General features: G+C 39.8%; 1 protein-coding gene across 5 annotated transcripts in view; it reads right to left on the bottom strand.

The window, feature by feature from the left end:
- frmd5a (FERM domain containing 5a) overlaps positions 1 to 17,569 on the bottom strand; it is a 67,909-nt gene that overhangs the window by 13,046 nt on the left and 37,294 nt on the right. For all 5 annotated transcript variants that reach the window (XM_074632982.1, XM_074632980.1, XM_074632978.1 and 2 more), the window contains exons 2-8: positions 8,133 to 8,237; positions 6,423 to 6,465; positions 5,379 to 5,457; positions 2,805 to 2,902; positions 1,455 to 1,578; positions 462 to 549; positions 207 to 295 (exon numbers count right to left, since the gene is read on the bottom strand). In XM_074632982.1, coding sequence (XP_074489083.1) covers positions 207 to 295; positions 462 to 549; positions 1,455 to 1,578; positions 2,805 to 2,902; positions 5,379 to 5,457; positions 6,423 to 6,465; positions 8,133 to 8,237 — 626 coding nt within the window. The remainder of the gene's footprint in view (positions 1 to 206; positions 296 to 461; positions 550 to 1,454; positions 1,579 to 2,804; positions 2,903 to 5,378; positions 5,458 to 6,422; positions 6,466 to 8,132; positions 8,238 to 17,569) is intronic.

Raw genomic sequence — 17,569 nt, 5'->3', positions numbered from 1 at the left:
GCTGGTGTAATTAGCCATCTGTGCACATGCTAGCCGCCGGCTCTTGTCACAGGTAGAAGCAGATGGATGAGCTTTGTTGAGTGTGACTGTACAACCAGCTGTCAAATCAGGTAAAATCAAGGCCTTCAGTGCAGTGTTTGTCTATTAACATCCCGCTATTGTACTGTCTTTGGCTCACATAAGACTATGTTGCACATTCGACTCACCATTTGAGAAAATGAACCCTCTTGTTTCCCTGAAGCACCACAAAACCAAACGGTGTGAAGGCGAGAAAAGCCGGGTTCCCAGACACATCCTGAAAGAGAACAATTTTCAAACTTGAATGCATACATTTAAATCACGAATAAAACATAAATCATGAGACGTGTGTTATAGCATGAGCGCTTTGTCCCACGAGTTTGGACAGAACTGTTTTCTGAAATGTTTACTATCTAAAAATAGTACTGCAGTGCTTGAAAAACCTTGCATGGATGCGGATCAACACCATATGTCTCCAGCATCTGGGATTTCTGCAGGAAATTTCGCTCTGATGTTTCAGGTGTCTGTCCACTGAGGGAGAGCAACAACACAACACAACATCTGCGTCAGTCCAGCATCAGCATGAAACATGCAACACAACAGTCGTGAAAGGCCAATTACTTATGAGAGAGGCACAAACAAATGGGTATGTTCATTTAGAGAGACTGAAAGAGACAGACAGATGTTATAGAGATCAAACATAGAAAATATGTCATGATTTAAACATTTTAAAAAGCAGTTATTGTTCAACTCTGTTACAATCAGGCTGTCAAATCAATGAGTATTCATAGTGAAGCACTGTGTTTACTTGCTGGTGAAGAAAGAAGAAACCACTAGTGGGCAGCAGAGTCTCATGCTGCTTGTCGTTCTGCTCCCACAGCATCAAAACTGGACTTTGTCGAAGCATTTCTACCTCTATTGTCGTCATTAAAACAGCGGCTCATTCACATCAGAAATGATAAAACACTTATTTTGGTGCAAATAAGAATCAGTTGTGGGAGTTGGACGGATCAACATGTGAATGAAACACTTGAGAGTATCGTGTGTTTGTGTCTCTGCGTGTTTAAGTGCATGGACCTGTTCTGTCTGATCACTTTCATTATTGTGCTCTGCTGCTCTTCCAGTTGAAGCTGGGTCTAGAACCCATCACTAATAACTGTAATAAAGGGCAGGTTACATCAAGACAAGACAATCTGACCGAGTTATTTGAGCTGACAGCGGAGAGGAGAGCGCTTTTCTCTGCTATCTGCTCAAATAGGTGACAATAATCTGTCCGGCCAAACCAATACAGGAAAACGGTGCCTCATTATTGCACTCAATTACATAAATGTCAGAGGAAGTCTGGTGTTTGTCCAGCCTCTATAAGAGCCAGGATATGTAGGAATGTGAAAACAAAACGAGATATTGAGAGTTCAATTTTATATTTTGGCTCTTACATCAGCTCCGTCTTGTGTAAGTCTGAAATCCGGCGCTCCAGCTTCTCCGAATGTTTGGGGAAGAACTGGAATTTGGAGCTGTAACCTTCAGGATGCTTCCCAGGGTCGTAGTTACCGATCTCAGCTGGAGGGAGGATCAGAAAAAAAGTGAAATATTAAACACATTCACAAACATTCAGGACGGATAAAAGATAAAATGATGTCTACAGCTTCTGCAGGGTAAACATGCCCAGGATTATTTGTGTTCCTTCATGCCACAGCGCACTCCCTCGGATGACCCTGATGCTGATTCCTCTCTGCGAGGAGGAGCTGACCAGGCAGCGCATCTTTAATTCATCAGCCCCTCCTCCAGAGGAACCTGCCTCTCCTCAGACACTGTGCTGCTTCCTGCGATGCTAGCCGTGCCACCATACCTAATGTGTTTTTATGCCTGTATGTGTGTGGGGTGAAAGGATGATAAGATGCCAGATAACCACTTCAAAGATTTTATAATACAGCGTGGTTTCTTGTTTATTAAAGGTCCGATATCGTGCTCATTTTCAGGTTCATACTTGTATTTTATGTGTCTACTAGAACATGTTTACATGCTGTAATGTTAAAAAAAAAACATAATTTTCCTCATACTGTCTGCCTGAATATACCTGTATTTACACTCTGTCTGAAACGCTCCGTTTTAGTGCATTTCAATGGAACTGCAACGTAATTGCATTGCTAGGCAACAGTGTGGGTCCATGTTTACTTCCTGTCAGCTGATGTTATTTACATACACTGCAACAGGACATAAACTGGGACACATTTAGAATGTTTATGTTTAAAACCTTGTAATGGTCTAAATATTGTATATTTGTGACATCACAAATGGACAGAAATCCTAACGGCTTGTTTCTGAATTAGGGCTGTGTGTATTTCTCCGTATATTGAGCGCTCTGATAGTTTAACAGTATATATATAGCACTTAAACCTATTTTATAATATAAAAGACCTGAAACTCTCACTTTTTACAATATGGGACCTTTAAAGAATGTGCAAGTCACTGAACTAATTATCATACAAAGTACAGAATAATCGTTCACTTTGTGCGAGTTTTATGAGCATGAAATGCGTACTACAAGGCTTAAAGCATAAACAATCTTATGTGTGTAAAGAAAAACAACACTGCAGGCATATTCTTTGAGGACTGTACATTCTCACTCTATTACCTAATTCAGCTTCTTTCCACATAACAATCTATTTGTTTGGCTGGCAGTATTTATCCGACTGGTGAACTACAGGGCATGGTAAAACAGAGGTCGTGAACGCAACGCGAAGCAGAGAGCGTGCAAGTCATTTCCATCTGTCACCTTCCATTACCTTGAAGGATGTGTGCAGCCAGCATGGCCGCGTCCGACGTTTTACACAGGAGCCGCCCGTGGTAGAGGTCTCTCTTGATTTGCAGGAAGACAAGATATCTGCAGAGGAGAGGACAGAAAATCTGGTCAGACAGGCCTGCTTATGAGAATACTGATGATATTCACTCGCTCATGTCTCCACGAAAAGGAAAGAAAGGAGAGGAGGAACAGCAAAATAACAAACCTGATAAGCCTCAAAGGCGGTTTGAGTTCATGCTCCCTATGGGTGGTTTGAATATTTCTTTTTGATTTAGCTGAAATGAGGGTTTTGTTTTGGGGAAAGGAGGGTATGAAGGCCCTGAGGGAGAAGCTGCTACTGACGCTGTGCTTCTCTTAAAGCCTCCAGCCTAGTTTCAGACTCACCCAACCAATCAGCTCCTGGAGCATGAAATCTACTCTGAGACAACATCTGAAGCAAATAGCATGACGGTGATGACTATTATTAATACCATTATTTGTTATTATCACTATTAAAGGTTGGCACATTCAAATCCTTATTTTATGAAGAGTAAATCAGGCATTCATCTCATTGTTTTTCACAGTCAGCCAGCAGACCTGCTCCTCTCTATCTAGGCCAGTTCCACAAAGGCTAATAACGTGGTCCGTGTAGGGAGATGCATTAAAAAGCTGCTTACATTTCCCACGTTGTTCACTCTGCAAGAGACCCTTGTGAAGGTGTGATGAGTACAATAAATTGGTACTAATTCAACAGCCATTTAGTGCTGATGGCTGCTGATGTTTTCACTGTACCACAAAACATCTGCACAATACAAACATGCACTTCTGCTAAAGTTATTTCACCTTTACAGTAATAATTACAATACATGGTCAGTTGAGAAAAGTGATGTGCACCTTATTTATTTATGGTTCTTTTTTTTTTCCTCTTTATTTTAATTTCTTATTAAAGCCTCTGTACACCCACACAGGTGTTTTCAGCTCTTCTGGCTGATTAGACCTCAGCTCAGGTTGAAGGTAGGTGGACCTTTGGTCACAAATCTTCATCTACCAATAAGAATGATAAAGGTGTGATTTGTCCCACCCTAAGAGGTTGAACAGAGCTAACAGGAGACCCAGGAAGATGTCTCTCAATTAGGCTATACACGCCCACACAGTCCTGAGAAGAGGTCTAATCAGCATATTAACTGAAAAGACCTGTGTAGGTGTTCAAAGACTTTAATCTTTATTTTATTTGTTTGGACTACAGGGGGAAATTAGCTGTTGAGCTAACCCTGGTACATTAACATTGATGTTTTTCAAAATGTCAGTTTTGATTGATATGCATTGTCACCAGTAAATGAACAAAAATGTCCCAATTATGTATTTTTTTATCACATGTCATATCTTCTCACAGGTGCAAATGATTTCCTGTGCATTGCATACATGCTATCATACATGCTCTGATGAGGGCTCATAGCCGAAACGTGTCAGCAGTTTCGTCAGTCCATTTCTTGAAAAATAAATAAATAAATAATAGGGCTGTCAAATTGATTAAAATATTTAATCCTGATTAATTGCATGATTTACTATAGTTAATCGCAATTAATCGCAAATTAATCACACATTTTTTATATCTTCAAAAATGTAGCTTAAAGGGAGATTTGTCAAGTATTTAATACTCTGGATTACTGGCACGCTTGAATACAACAGAGCAATCGTTAATGTTATAAGTAACACCTGAGCTTCTCCTACTATGTCAAAATGTTTACTGTGAGAAAGGCCAATAAACACCAAAGGCATCACCATATTTTGTGGAAATGCTTCCTATTTTTTTGGCGTATATAGAATTTTCCTGTGGCATCAACATGCTGTCTAAAAAAAATCCTGCACAATATGATGATGAGAGGGAGCATCCACTGAATGATCCTCGTGTGTGATTGATTATTTACCCTCTCCCTCCCTCTGTGGTCTGCTCTCTCCACTCTCATCATCATGTATCACTCACTCTCCTCCCCGGCCTTTCATTTGCTTTTCACTCTCCATCAGCACTCTACATGTGGTGCACATTACATCTCATTACACCTCGGAGAGAGAACGACCTCCGCTCCCTCTAGTCAGTGATGAATGTATTAGCAAACTGGACATGCACACGTGTACCAGCTGGCTACTCTCCGTGTTATCTGGAGGCAGTGTAAACTCAGTGCTCTACACACACTTATCACCTTTCTGCTAATTAATCAGAACCCCACTTAGTAAGACGTGTGCATTTATAAACAAAAAATACTAGTGGAGGATGTGTTCTGTTTAATATTTATCATAATGTTTTTGACGGTAAAGTACTCAGGCATTTTAATTATGGAGGCCCATAAATAAATGTTTTAGAAAGAGACATGTTTGCTCTGTGTAAAAGATTTTAGAACACAATCTGTGTTAAAGGAAAATCAAAAAAACAAGGATGAAGCACAGCTGCTTTTCACACGTTTGTCAAATGATGGCAGTCTTTCTTCCTTACTTTTAAACTGGAAAAAAAGATAAGCCGTAGCAGTATAAGAGCCCTTATCGGTTCATCTGAAGTGAAAGCAACAAGAGGAGGTCATACCGAGTGATTTCCTCCTTTAGAGAAGCGGGTTCAGGAGGGTAGAACTTGACTCTCAGACACATGGTGAAGGGAGGCTGAGCTGGAGGAAACACACACAAATACATTTAAGAAACAGGACAGGAATCCTTTCATTGTAAGAGATCAAGCAATCAACAGCAAGACTGATTTAAGACTCAGACACAGGCAGATTTATCCCCATGAATTCAAAGAGTTCTCCAATATCCAAAACTTTGGTAACACTACATTTTACAGGTCCGCAAATTTCATGGTAATTAGGTGATAATTGGCAAGTAACCTATTTGAAATTTCTTTGGAATTACTGTTAAATTACCCCAATATTTACCTCAAAATGTATTGAATATTATTTTATTATAAACATTATCATGCCTCATGTTTTTTTTTTTGACACCTTTGCCTGTTTCTGGACTGACTTTTTCTAGTTAACATTTAGGAAACCCCAAATAATAAACTTTACAATAATGAGAACAGCATGAAAGATGTAATAGTAACAGTAAAAACATACTCAACAGTAAAAGTAGAAGTATTAACAGCAAAATGTACTTCATGTATCAAAACTAAAAGTACTTGTGCAGAAAAATGTGAGTGTTTTATTTATTTTTATAGAGTATATTATATTACTAGATTATTTTTACAGCTGCAATTACAGTATTTGTTGGATAATTTAATCTCTAACAATGCATAACAAGCTCATCAATGGTTTTGAGTAAAAAGTATTAATATAATATTTTTGCCTCTCAAATATAGTGAACAAAAACATAAAGTATATATCTAAATTCTCCAAAGTAAAGTGAAAGTACATTAAAATTATGCTTAAGCACAGATCGAATTAGATACTTTCCATAACAAGCAAATGTTTGGTGTTTTCATTGGATGAATGACTTAAACGATTAATCAATTATCAGCGTTTGCGCTGTTTAATTTTCTGTTGTTAAGTCAACTCCACAGTAAATTATACGTATTACATAAACATTAAGTTATTCAGTGCAGACCTCGTGTTGAGGCCCAGAAACTCAAAGTACTTACATTTCATTTGCTTTGCAATTGATTTTGAGAACTCCAACCAGTGCTGCATTAGAAAGAAAAACGGATAAATGCAAATTATCAAATGTCACCAAAAAAATCGTTTCTGAGTAATCCACACATCAAATCATTCAGCTGACACTTTCCATATCAGTTGCCATGATGTTCAGCTGTTACTACTGACAGTTTTCCGTGGGAAACCTGTTCGTGCCACATATGGTGTTACAACAGCACTGTTGGAGCAACATGCTGCATTGAATATTAAGAACTTGCAGGGTTTTCTTTTGGAGACACTGTGGAAAAGGCTGATTAGACAACAGGTTTTGATTGAACAGTGAGCTCCAGCTGGCGGTGACAGACACACCGGCTCTGTGTGTCTACGGCCAGATTCAGATTCTTCGTTCTCTCTGGGAGCACATTCTCTCTCCATCTCCATCTTCCTCCCAGGTTGCCTTCTCGCCAATCCAACCCACCCACAGCAACAACCACCAAAATAGTCCTGAGCATAGGAAACGCAGCATCAGCAGGCCTTGGCTCTTGTCTGCAGGACTACAACATGATCTGTGAACATGTGAATACTTCATGAATCAGGCAGTGCTACTACATGCCTCACAGCAGAAGAGCCTGATGGAACAACCGTCAGTCGGAGAGGCGGCGTGAATAAGAGAAACCGAAGAACACAACTTTTCACTCTCATTCTTCCAACTAAATCAAACCCGATCCATTTTTAAAAGTAAAACCACGCATGTGATTTTCTAAAGCAACACAGTTATGCGAGTATGAAGTCATTCTGAGTTCACATTCAACCACTTCTACCTTTGAAATATTGGACGCAGTGGATTTAACGACACAGATTTCAAACTTGTAATTTCCATTTAAAGTTTGGCATACCTAGTTTTACAACAGGAGGAACTATGGCATTCTTTATTATCAACAAGGCTCTATTGTTGGATCCCAATGCAGACTACTAAAGGAATAGTTCAGCATTTTGGGAAATACTTAGATGAGAAGATTGATGCCACTCTCCTGTCTGTGTGTTAAACACAAAGCTGGAGCCAGGAAGCTTTTATCTTATTTTAGCATAAAGCAGGGAGAAATAGCTAGTCTTACTCTCTTGAAAATTCAAAAGTAGTTGTGATTTTTAAGGGAGTTGCATGGTTTAACTAGTTCTTCCTTTCTTTATGCTAAGCTAGGCTAACCGCCTTCGGACCATAGACTGTATATAAGAAGTGGATGTAGTCACAGTGACTGTTTTGAAGCCTCGAGTTCAGAATTTTAGCCATCGCCGTGTTGGTCTTCTGCTACCAGAAGTGACTCAAGAGGGTGGAGCTAAGTACAACCGAATACTGATTAAGACATTTTCAGACGACCAAAAAGGTTATAATTAACTTTCATGAAGTGAAAACATACTGTGAAAGGGTTAAAGTTGTAAGACTAAAACAGGGACAGCTCCCAGGAATAAACTGCAAATCTAATTTTTGTATCCTCCTAAAGGATTGTAAAGCAATGATATCTCAGTTAGCTTTAATGTTTGTGATTTATTTTGGGACATGGACCTGAATGGTTTTGTGTACTATTGAATGGATATGCTTTTTTTCTTTGGTCTCTCTTAAAAAAAAATAGGCTTTACTAAATGATAAATGAAGCAAATGCACATAAGCATGCACACAAAAATCCTCTGTCATGCTCACACACATACATACACAGACTTACCCGTTGCTTGTCTGGATCCACATATCTGATGCCAAAATAGTCTTTCTCCAGCAAGTTGAGATGGTGGCAGATGATGTCAAACAGATACTGTCCCTTTGCATCCCGCTGTAATAGAAGAGAAGAAAAAACACAAATTCAGCAAGCATGCCCACAACAACAAGTCATCAAAAACATATTTGAACATGTGGCCAAGAAAAGTATCAACAATAGAAAAGGTACTGTCCTGAGTTCAAACATGAGAAATGATTTCTGCTAGCAGAATGTGCTTCAGTTTTTTTTTTTTAAACCCTGCCAGAGATATCTCACTATCATCCAATATTAATACAAAGCCAGAGCCATCTGAAGTGTCTGGAATAAACCCCGTCCACAGCTAAAAGAGGAGCTCAAAGAGAGGATGGATTAAATATACTGAAATCTCACTGGGGGTTTTGCTACAGTAATACTCCATCACATCCTTTAGAGAAACACCTATACTACGTATACTGCTGGACAGAGAGAAGCCTGGCCGTCCTCCACTGTGTTCAGTAAACATCTGACACCCTTCTCTTCCTGTTCACAACAATGTATCTGCATAACACAGCTGAACATCCTGGCTTAGACCAGAACATTTGAATCCGACTGGAACAGATTTTCTTGTAGAGATCCAACAGTAGCACATAATACTGTTTGAAACGCCCCAGAAACTCCTCTCAAACGATGGCAGGACAGAAACAAGTTAAGTGCTGCTATTCAACATAATTTATTGCTTTCCATCTGGAAGAGCTTTATACACCTGTGAGGGATACAGATATGATTAGCACGAGTACATTCAGAGCAATGATTACACTGCAGCGAGCCAGGTAGACTAATAAGTGACAGTTCTTTAACTAATCAGAAGCTGCGGAGGTGCCACACAGTGCAAATCAATGTCAGTCACTGTGAAGGGCTACAATCAAGCCTGAATGTTAACGACTGACAAGGAAACATGACAAACTGTACCATTATATCTGAAATAATTCAATATGCAAAACCAAAATTTTAAGTAAATTCACAAGGCTGGATATCATAAATTGACATGTCTTTTGGCAGGTTACATATCTCAAAATGGTGTTAATTAAATAAGTGTCTGAGACATTTCAGCGTCTGGACTTCTGTGGCATTAAATCCATGCATCATATTTCTCGTAAATGTGATGAGGTTAGAAGGTGAGTGTGATTAATCAGTATCGAGAAGACAGCAAACATTAAACCTGGGACCTGTCCAGTGCGTTTACTGTTCACCGTCTCCCTGCATTTCGGAGGCAACTGTCAAAGCGACTTTTTACAGTATCTAATGGAAAGGAGTTTTTTTTAAATTCAGAGTATCTTTACATATTTGTACACGTTAAATGTATTTATTACACAGCTTTGTTGAATACAGCAACCTTTTCACACGATTATATTCCTAAAACTAAGGTATTACAATTTTGAAACGATACCCAGCCCTATTCATGAGCATGATAAAATCACATGTTAGCTGTGGTCTGATGGGCACTCAAGTCTCGGTGTTCATAATGGTACATGAGAAGGTCAGCTGAGGTCAAGGCTGGGGAGCCACAGTCGACCGTCTCCTTCCTTCTCTCTCTGCTCGTTTCCCCCGTGAAACAAGCAGAAGTGTCACTAGCAGCACTCTCCTCCGCGTCATTAGTCAGGCTGCAGATAAAAGGCACTTCATTAGGACAAAGGCCTATCGATGCTGGGCTTGACGATTAACCGCCGTGACTCTCTGTGACCAAGTGCCGATAGGAGCTCTGCTACTGGAGGTAACTGACCTTTCTGTAGCAAGATCGAGGGGCTTCATGGGCGCTCGCCGCTGTCACTTTGAGATTATTCCCTCTTTGTAACATTACTAACCAATCTGACGTGCCTGCTAACATACAGGGTCTCGATGAAATGAAAAAGGATCTTTGTGGTGTGCCCCGGAAAGAGAAACACGATTTTTCCAGCAAAGATTTATCCTGGAGAAAGTCGATTTCTTGGTCGTGGTATGTAAAATAATCTGCCAATCCTGCATAATCTAAATTAATTTAAAGATATTCAGGCTATATGCATTTAAAATACAAAAAGGGGCAAAATGAAAGCTAAAAAAAAAGAATGTTTTAAAGTGTAAAGCATGCTTCCTCCTGTGGATTTACCACTGGGCTGAAAACCCTGCTAGAGGGAGCAATGGGAGCGACAAAACCATCCACAAATTTAAAAAAACGTCTCTGTATGGAGGGGACACACCGAGTCAGAAAAGACATCTGCTCTTTTGTTGCAAGGAGAGAGCATGTTTGTTAGTATTCAACAGCAGGCCCACCAACCTCCCCTCTCTCCCCCCTTTCTTGTTCCCCGATATCCCCTACCTCCGTCTCTGCCCCACACCCAACACAGCTGTATTATTCCCCCGCTGGTCCCTCTAATTACAAGACCGAGGTGATTGCAGGAGAGAAAGGATGTCCTTAAATTTCTAATTAACACTAATGAACCTTTTCCTCGCCTAGATTGGCATCTCAATATAGCCCAACAGGCGCCTCGGCAGATTTACAAAAGGGTTTATTGGTTTGACCTGAGTTGGTGACCAGGTGAGACCCTTTTTACAGGATCCAATCCTGCTGTGTTGTATCAGCCCGTTCTCATTCCCAGGGCGTCAAATACCGACGCTTTGTCACACCCCTCAGCGTGTGATAGCAGGGTTTCCGCCAGTGTTTTGCAAGTCTGGTGGCCCACACTGCACGATTGATAAATGCTACAACTCCTCAAGACACAAGCCAAGTTCCCGTGTCTTAAAGGGTTTTTCCATACATGACTCGGTGTGTCAGCCCAGTAAGGCAGGGAGTTACATCTCCATTATAACAGAGCTAACCACTTGACGTGACTAGTTGTCAAAGGAGTAGCTGTAAAACAGTGGATCATTTCATTTCCTATATTCTTCACAATAAAAGTCCCCTGTTATGTTATGAAGCAACAAAATCAGGAAATGTCGACTCCTATGCAGCTGAAAGTGAAACAGTAAAATAAAGCAGATATCTGAAAGTACAAACAGGGAAGCAGGAGATTCAGTTACAAGCTACAAAAGTATTTAGAGCTAAACACAACGTCTTTCTCTCTGGTCTCCTAGACACCGCCGTCGGTCCTAACAACTTTTCTGGTTGAAACCCTGGATAACAACGCACCCTTTAGCTTCTGTATGAGACGCACTGCGCTTTCAATGTAAACCCATTCGCGTGAATATTAAACGCTCAAAGAAAGGGGTCGGGGAGTGTGGTGGCGTAGTTTATAGAGCGAAAAAACACACACAAAGGGTGAGTGGGAGAGGTGGTGGATGAGTGAAACAAACACAGTGCTTTCATTCAGGAGACCGCTGTTTGTGTCCCATGTGAAACGTGTTGTTTGTCTTTGTATTCACAATGCTAAGTTCCATTTTCACTTTACAAATGTAATTTTAAGCCAAACCATGTTGTTTTTTTCCTAAACCTAACTAAGTGGTTTTGTTGCCTAAACCTAAGCAAGTGTTTTTGTTTGGATTCACGTTAACCATGTGTTTACAGCGACCGTAGTGGAGCGCCACAGGTTGACGGGCTGGGCTTCCCAGTGTGTTAGTAGATGTCCTGACAAAGCACCAGTATGTGGGATGAGAATGTGTTGATTGTATTTGTTAAGTAAATAGGCTTCTGTCACCTCCCTACGAAAAAAAAAAAAAGTTAAGAAATAAACTGAGATGGATTTGTTGACTAGGAAATCACCTGTAGCCAAATGTCCCTGTTAGGAAAATATAATTTCACACAACATGATGTTGTCAACATGATGTTGTTTCCTGATGTTGAAGGCAAAAATGGCATCTCAGAAAGACACAAAAATTAAAAAGATCTCTCTGAATCTAACTGAAAACAACACAGTGGCTCTTTTACTTCCTAAAGAGCCCCCAGTGTACAATGGGCACTTTCCTTTCAGATTAATCATTAAAACGGTCTCCATGTCAACGCAGGAGCACAGACCATTAATAAAAGATTGTATCACTTTATAGTGAGAGGAGTGGAAACATAATGCCATTGACTGCGTGGGACTATGCGTGTGCATGTGTGTGTGTGTGTGAGAGAGGCTAAAGGTACCTAGAAGAACCCTGAGGTGATTTCTTTAGTTTCATAAGCAGATTGCTTTCTTTTGTCCCAGGAGGCCGAGTGGTTGCACTGGTTAATGTGTCAGAGCGATTCAGTGTCCCAACCGAGCTGCCTGGAGTTCAAGTCATGACCCTACACACTTCAGCTGGGACTGGGAGCACACAGAGGCCAACCCACAACCACTTACAATTAATACGAAGCTCTTTTAGCTGTAAAATCAAGTCTGTTTCTTTCAAGTCATAAACTGGTTTAATCAAAGCACACACACACGAACAGTTAGTAGTTGTGACGGTGTTTAAATAGAGCACATCATGTCAGGCTATGCATTTATAACTATTCATCATGTACATTATTACTACAGTAGGTGTTTTGTTGCATGTTATTATTATGCCATTATAAACCAACAAATGAACGCAGATTATTGCAGTATTAAAGCAAAAAAAACGCCCAACAGTGATTTCAAACATACTTTAGAAATCTAATCTTTAAAAATAAAACAACTAATGCCATTTCATAGCTTTAGACTGAAGCTGATGAGGACAGGGGAAGAATTCATTTTGTATAAAATCTGCTGAGTTCTGAAAAAACTAAGGAGAAAGTGCTACTCGGATGTCACAGTAAAATGACGCACAAAGAAAGCAAGTGCTCCTGAATTCAAGGCACACTGCTTTGTTAAAGAACCAAATTTCACAAGGATGCACCGATCAGAATTTTTATGTCCCAATACTGATAGCGATTCTTGGGTTTTATACTGATCCGATACCAGTGTTTAATTAATAAACTGTATGCCTCACTGTGTGGAAGTGACTGGGATCCTTCTTTTATGTGTAAGGCAACTGATTTAAACATTGCTTTCCTAACTTTGTAAAACAAAATATAACAAATAAAAACATAGATACAAATTTACTGAATTGATATTTATTGTTAAAATAATAACTTGGTAAAGAAAAATCTTCAAAATTATCAGGAATTATAATTCAAGTGGAAACCTTTTTAATTCAGCAACAAATTGTCATTAAAATACCAGTATACTGTTTAATGTATATAGTATATAAACTTAGAATTTAATTAACTGGCTCCATGGTCACCGATATCCGATCCAGCTGTTTGAGTCAGTATCGGCCAGATATCCGATCCGGTATCAGTGCATCTCTACCGTTATTATTGTAGCTAAATGATTGAAAGCAAGACCAGCGTGTATTGACACACAAACAAGTTGAGCTCTTTTCAGACTCCTCCACCAGCAGTATGTGTTCATCAAGGCCATGAGATGTGTAAACTCACACAGTTGTGAAGAGAAGACTGCAATGAACTGCATTTATGGGGTTAATTAATTATCAAATACATTTCTCAAGATAACACCAGCAGCGGGTGAAAATAAGAAATAAACTGAAAGAGTTCTGCATCTTTAATATAAAACTCTAAAAACGTTCACTCCCATTGAGCCACAGTCAGCCAGCAACTATCACACTCATTAGCTGAGGAGGACAATATATGATGATGACCCTGATGAAGACCTATGTTGGTCGCAACACGTTGGTCATTTTAAACAATTATTGCCATGTAAAATAAAGGTATTTTAATTTTGTTCAAACACCTACAGTGTGCCTTGGATTATTTATTTTTTTTTAAAGTTATTTTTTTGGGGGCATTTTTCCATTTTTTTATTGAGGACAGTGGATAGAGTCTTGAAAGGGGGGAGAGAGAGAGTGGATGCGGAAAGGGCCACAGGCCGGATTCGAACCCGGGCCGCCGCGGTCAAGTTCCAAGCCTTGATACATGGACGCCCGCTCTACCAACTGAGCTAACCCAGGCGCCCTGCCTTGGATTATTTTTGAGGGAGACTTGCATTTTGTACTTTTTTCCACCCATGCAATGAGCCCTTCACAAGACTGAATGAGGACAATACATGATTTCTGAGAGGAAATAACTTAATAAACAACATCAGCCTCACAGCAATCCACTTGTCAGTCGGAGCGAAAGAAATTACAAGCTTTATCTGATATCATATGATATTATACGGTTACTGCGCCCAGATAGACATCTAAAAGAAATGCTGAGGCCTAAAATACAATAAAGCTAAATGGCTAAGGTGTGGAACCAATTGATCAGCATATGGTCGGACATTTGCCTCCATTGTAGTAGCTCAATCGGCTTTTTAATAGGGTTATTAACTTATATGTAACCCGGAGCGGTGGAAGGAGACACAGAACATGTAATAGAAAGTGACAGAATATCTCAAGAGTGATTAAGATGCTTCACTCAGACTATTTTAAATCATCAATCATGAAATACGGTTACTAAAGGGACAGGACAAAAATGACAAAGACACCAGCATGTCAGAGTGATGCCTTGAGGAAAATACAGTATAAAGTGTAAAGACAAAGCATTTTATTAAACAAATATTGACCCTAAAAGACACAAGAAAATGTAAATATAATATACAGAGATTTTTTTTTTTTCCAAGTAGTTAACTCAAATGAGAAACGGATTGGTTTAATGGCATATACGCTAGATATAATGTGTTGCAGCTGCAATGAGTCTTTGTACAAGTCGATGCTGTGAACCACAGAAACTGTTTGCAGCACAGTCTTACCAGGCAGAAAGTGGGCCATAAAAACACGATGCGAATGTGCGAGGATTTGCCCCAGAAATGTGAGGATTCAAGAAAATAAGTGCAGCCAAAGAGAGCTGAGGATAGAGCGATATGGATAATTGCTTTTAAAGCTTCTCAACGGTGGATAGTTTGAATGGATGAAATGTGAGTTGGCATTTATGATTAAAAGAGGGATTCGTGAGAGAGGAATGTTCTGCTCAGCTTAATGCCAAGACCGTTCAAAATGTTTTTCATAATTGATATGTTTAGCTGTAACCCTGCTTGACACTGTTGGTAAAAAAAACTGTTGTATTCTACACACATCGGTCGTCAGCAACATTTTGGGAGTGAGGTTCATTAGTTACCTTATCCAGTATGTGATTGGAAACACAATAATCGTATGTGAGTTTGGTGGTTGGCTTTGTCTGCTAATGCTTTAGGATATAGGGATGTTAAGTAATTAGAGGAGAAAAAAAAGAGAGAATAGTCCAATTAAAGCTGTAGCAGGCGAGATTGGAGAAAATATGATTCATAAAAGTTATTTTTATAAAACGGTCGCTATATCCTGACACATGAAACAGGTAACCTGAAAAAAACTCATGTGCCTCTGTGTCCTCAGGTTTTAGGAGCATATATATATACTGTGCATTCGGAATATGCGTCTCAATTGGGGTTTTTATGTCAGTTTGTGACACACAGCCACACAGCCTCTTACCTGCTTGCAGCCAGCAATATTAGTGGAATATTCATTTTCATTAGCCATGTAAACACCTTAGAAGGAATATTGTCTTTTTTGGAATACAGTAAGGGCAAAAAACAGAATATTGTGTGCATGTGGATGTAGTCAATGTCATTCATAGAGCCATAAAGACATAAAAAAAAGCTTTTAATAGCTATTCACTCCCAAATGTTTCCAAAAGAAAAGTTGCACTAAGAGATACAGTATTAGAAATACATGTTCGCCACACTGCAGCTGAATATGGTTTTCATTCTTCACAGTGTCGTCACTCTAAAGTAAATAGCATTCATAACCGCACTCACAGTCATTCAATAGCACTCTGTACATGCTGTGCATGACTACTGAGAAACACGATGTACCATCAGCACCTATAAAAGCGTCTCTAGATGTGCGTTTGTTTGATGGAGAGTTGTTTGTGATGTGTGCCTTAATGATACTGCACCTTCCTGCAGGAATGAGGAAATGAATACGTTTCTCAATGAGGATTTCTGAGTCATTAGTCCTTCAGCCCACCAGTGATGGATTTCACTGCCAGCCTGGCTATAATAGCTTTTCTGTCACATCTCTCAGCTGCACATACAGTTGAGCATTGTGGGTACAACTATGTCAAAATATACGTCCTGTACACCCCCGGGCAGAGGTTTTAAATAAACAAAGCAAGGATCATTAAATTGGTCTTCTCCTATAAATATTTATTGAAACTCTTTTTTTACTGGTTACCATGTATATTTTAGAGAGCTTGCTCCCACAACACTTCGGTTTTCTTACTAAAAAGTGTGACAAATACCCCCCAAAACAGAATGAGCAGCACAATTGGTGTCATGCTTGGGATTAGCATATAAACAATGCTTCATTTTTTTTGGCGTTTGCACAGCTCTGGCGGTGATGCGCCAGTTTGGTCTCCCCCCCAGAGTAGTGAAAGGCTGTCGGGGCAATGATTCAGTGTCGCTAGCTCAGACTGTGTCAACCCCCTCAGACCTGACATTTATTCTCATGCACTGTTAACCTCTACATGAAATGAGAACTGGGTCGTCTTACAGCATGCAGTATTATCATAACAACATATTTAACCCACAGGCATGACGACGAGTTGTACCAGACATGCACATATTCGAGTTGCTGTCAAAGACTCATTCACACATTGACTAATGTCTGTTGTTTGTCAGTCTAATAGCCATAAGCACTATTGGATTTCTTGGCAGGGGGAGCTGTTAAAGCCTCTGAGCCTTTAGTGTTTTCTTCATCCATTTCATCCATTACATTTACGAACATTAGACCATAGACTGTTTATAAGAAGTGGACGCCGTGACATCACCCATTGGTTTGTGGACTGACGATTTGAAGCCTCGGGATGGGCATTTTGGCCGTCGTCGTCTTGCTTTTCGGCCGTCACCATGTTGGCAACCAGAAGTGACGCGAGAGGGTGGAGCTAAGTACAACCGAACACCGAGTAAGACATTTTCAGGTGACCAAAAAAGATTATGATTAACTTTCATGCACTGAAAACACACTGTGAACGGGTTAAAGTTGTAAGATGAAATAACAGACAACTCCCAGACCGGACAACGCTGTGGTAGCATCCTGTTAATCACAAGGTAGCCATGCCCTAAGTCATACCGTGCTTTATTACACGGCTATGTTGAATACTCTGGGATTCTTTCACAACGATGACCGGCTCGCTATACATTATCCCTTACTTATGGTCTATTTGACTCTAAATGGGACCATCATTTACTAAATGAACATCATGCTGTATTGAAAAAGACTTGAAACTAGCGATTGAGACCATAAACTCATGTTTACAATGTTTACTGAGGTAATAAATCAAGTGAGAAGTATAGGGTAATTTTCTCATAGACTTCTATACAATCAGACAACCATTAGACCCAAACAAAAGCTATTCCCGAGCAGGTTCATTGTAAGTTACTGTGTTAAAAGGTGCACTATATGGTCTACTAATTGGTCTCAGGCTATAACTTCCACAG

Source organism: Sebastes fasciatus, chromosome 4, assembly GCF_043250625.1.
Source record: "Sebastes fasciatus isolate fSebFas1 chromosome 4, fSebFas1.pri, whole genome shotgun sequence".
NCBI classification, from domain to species: Eukaryota; Metazoa; Chordata; class Actinopteri; order Perciformes; family Sebastidae; genus Sebastes; species Sebastes fasciatus.
Note: the sequence above shows the minus strand (reverse complement) of the source record. Positions and strands in the feature narration are given on the sequence as shown.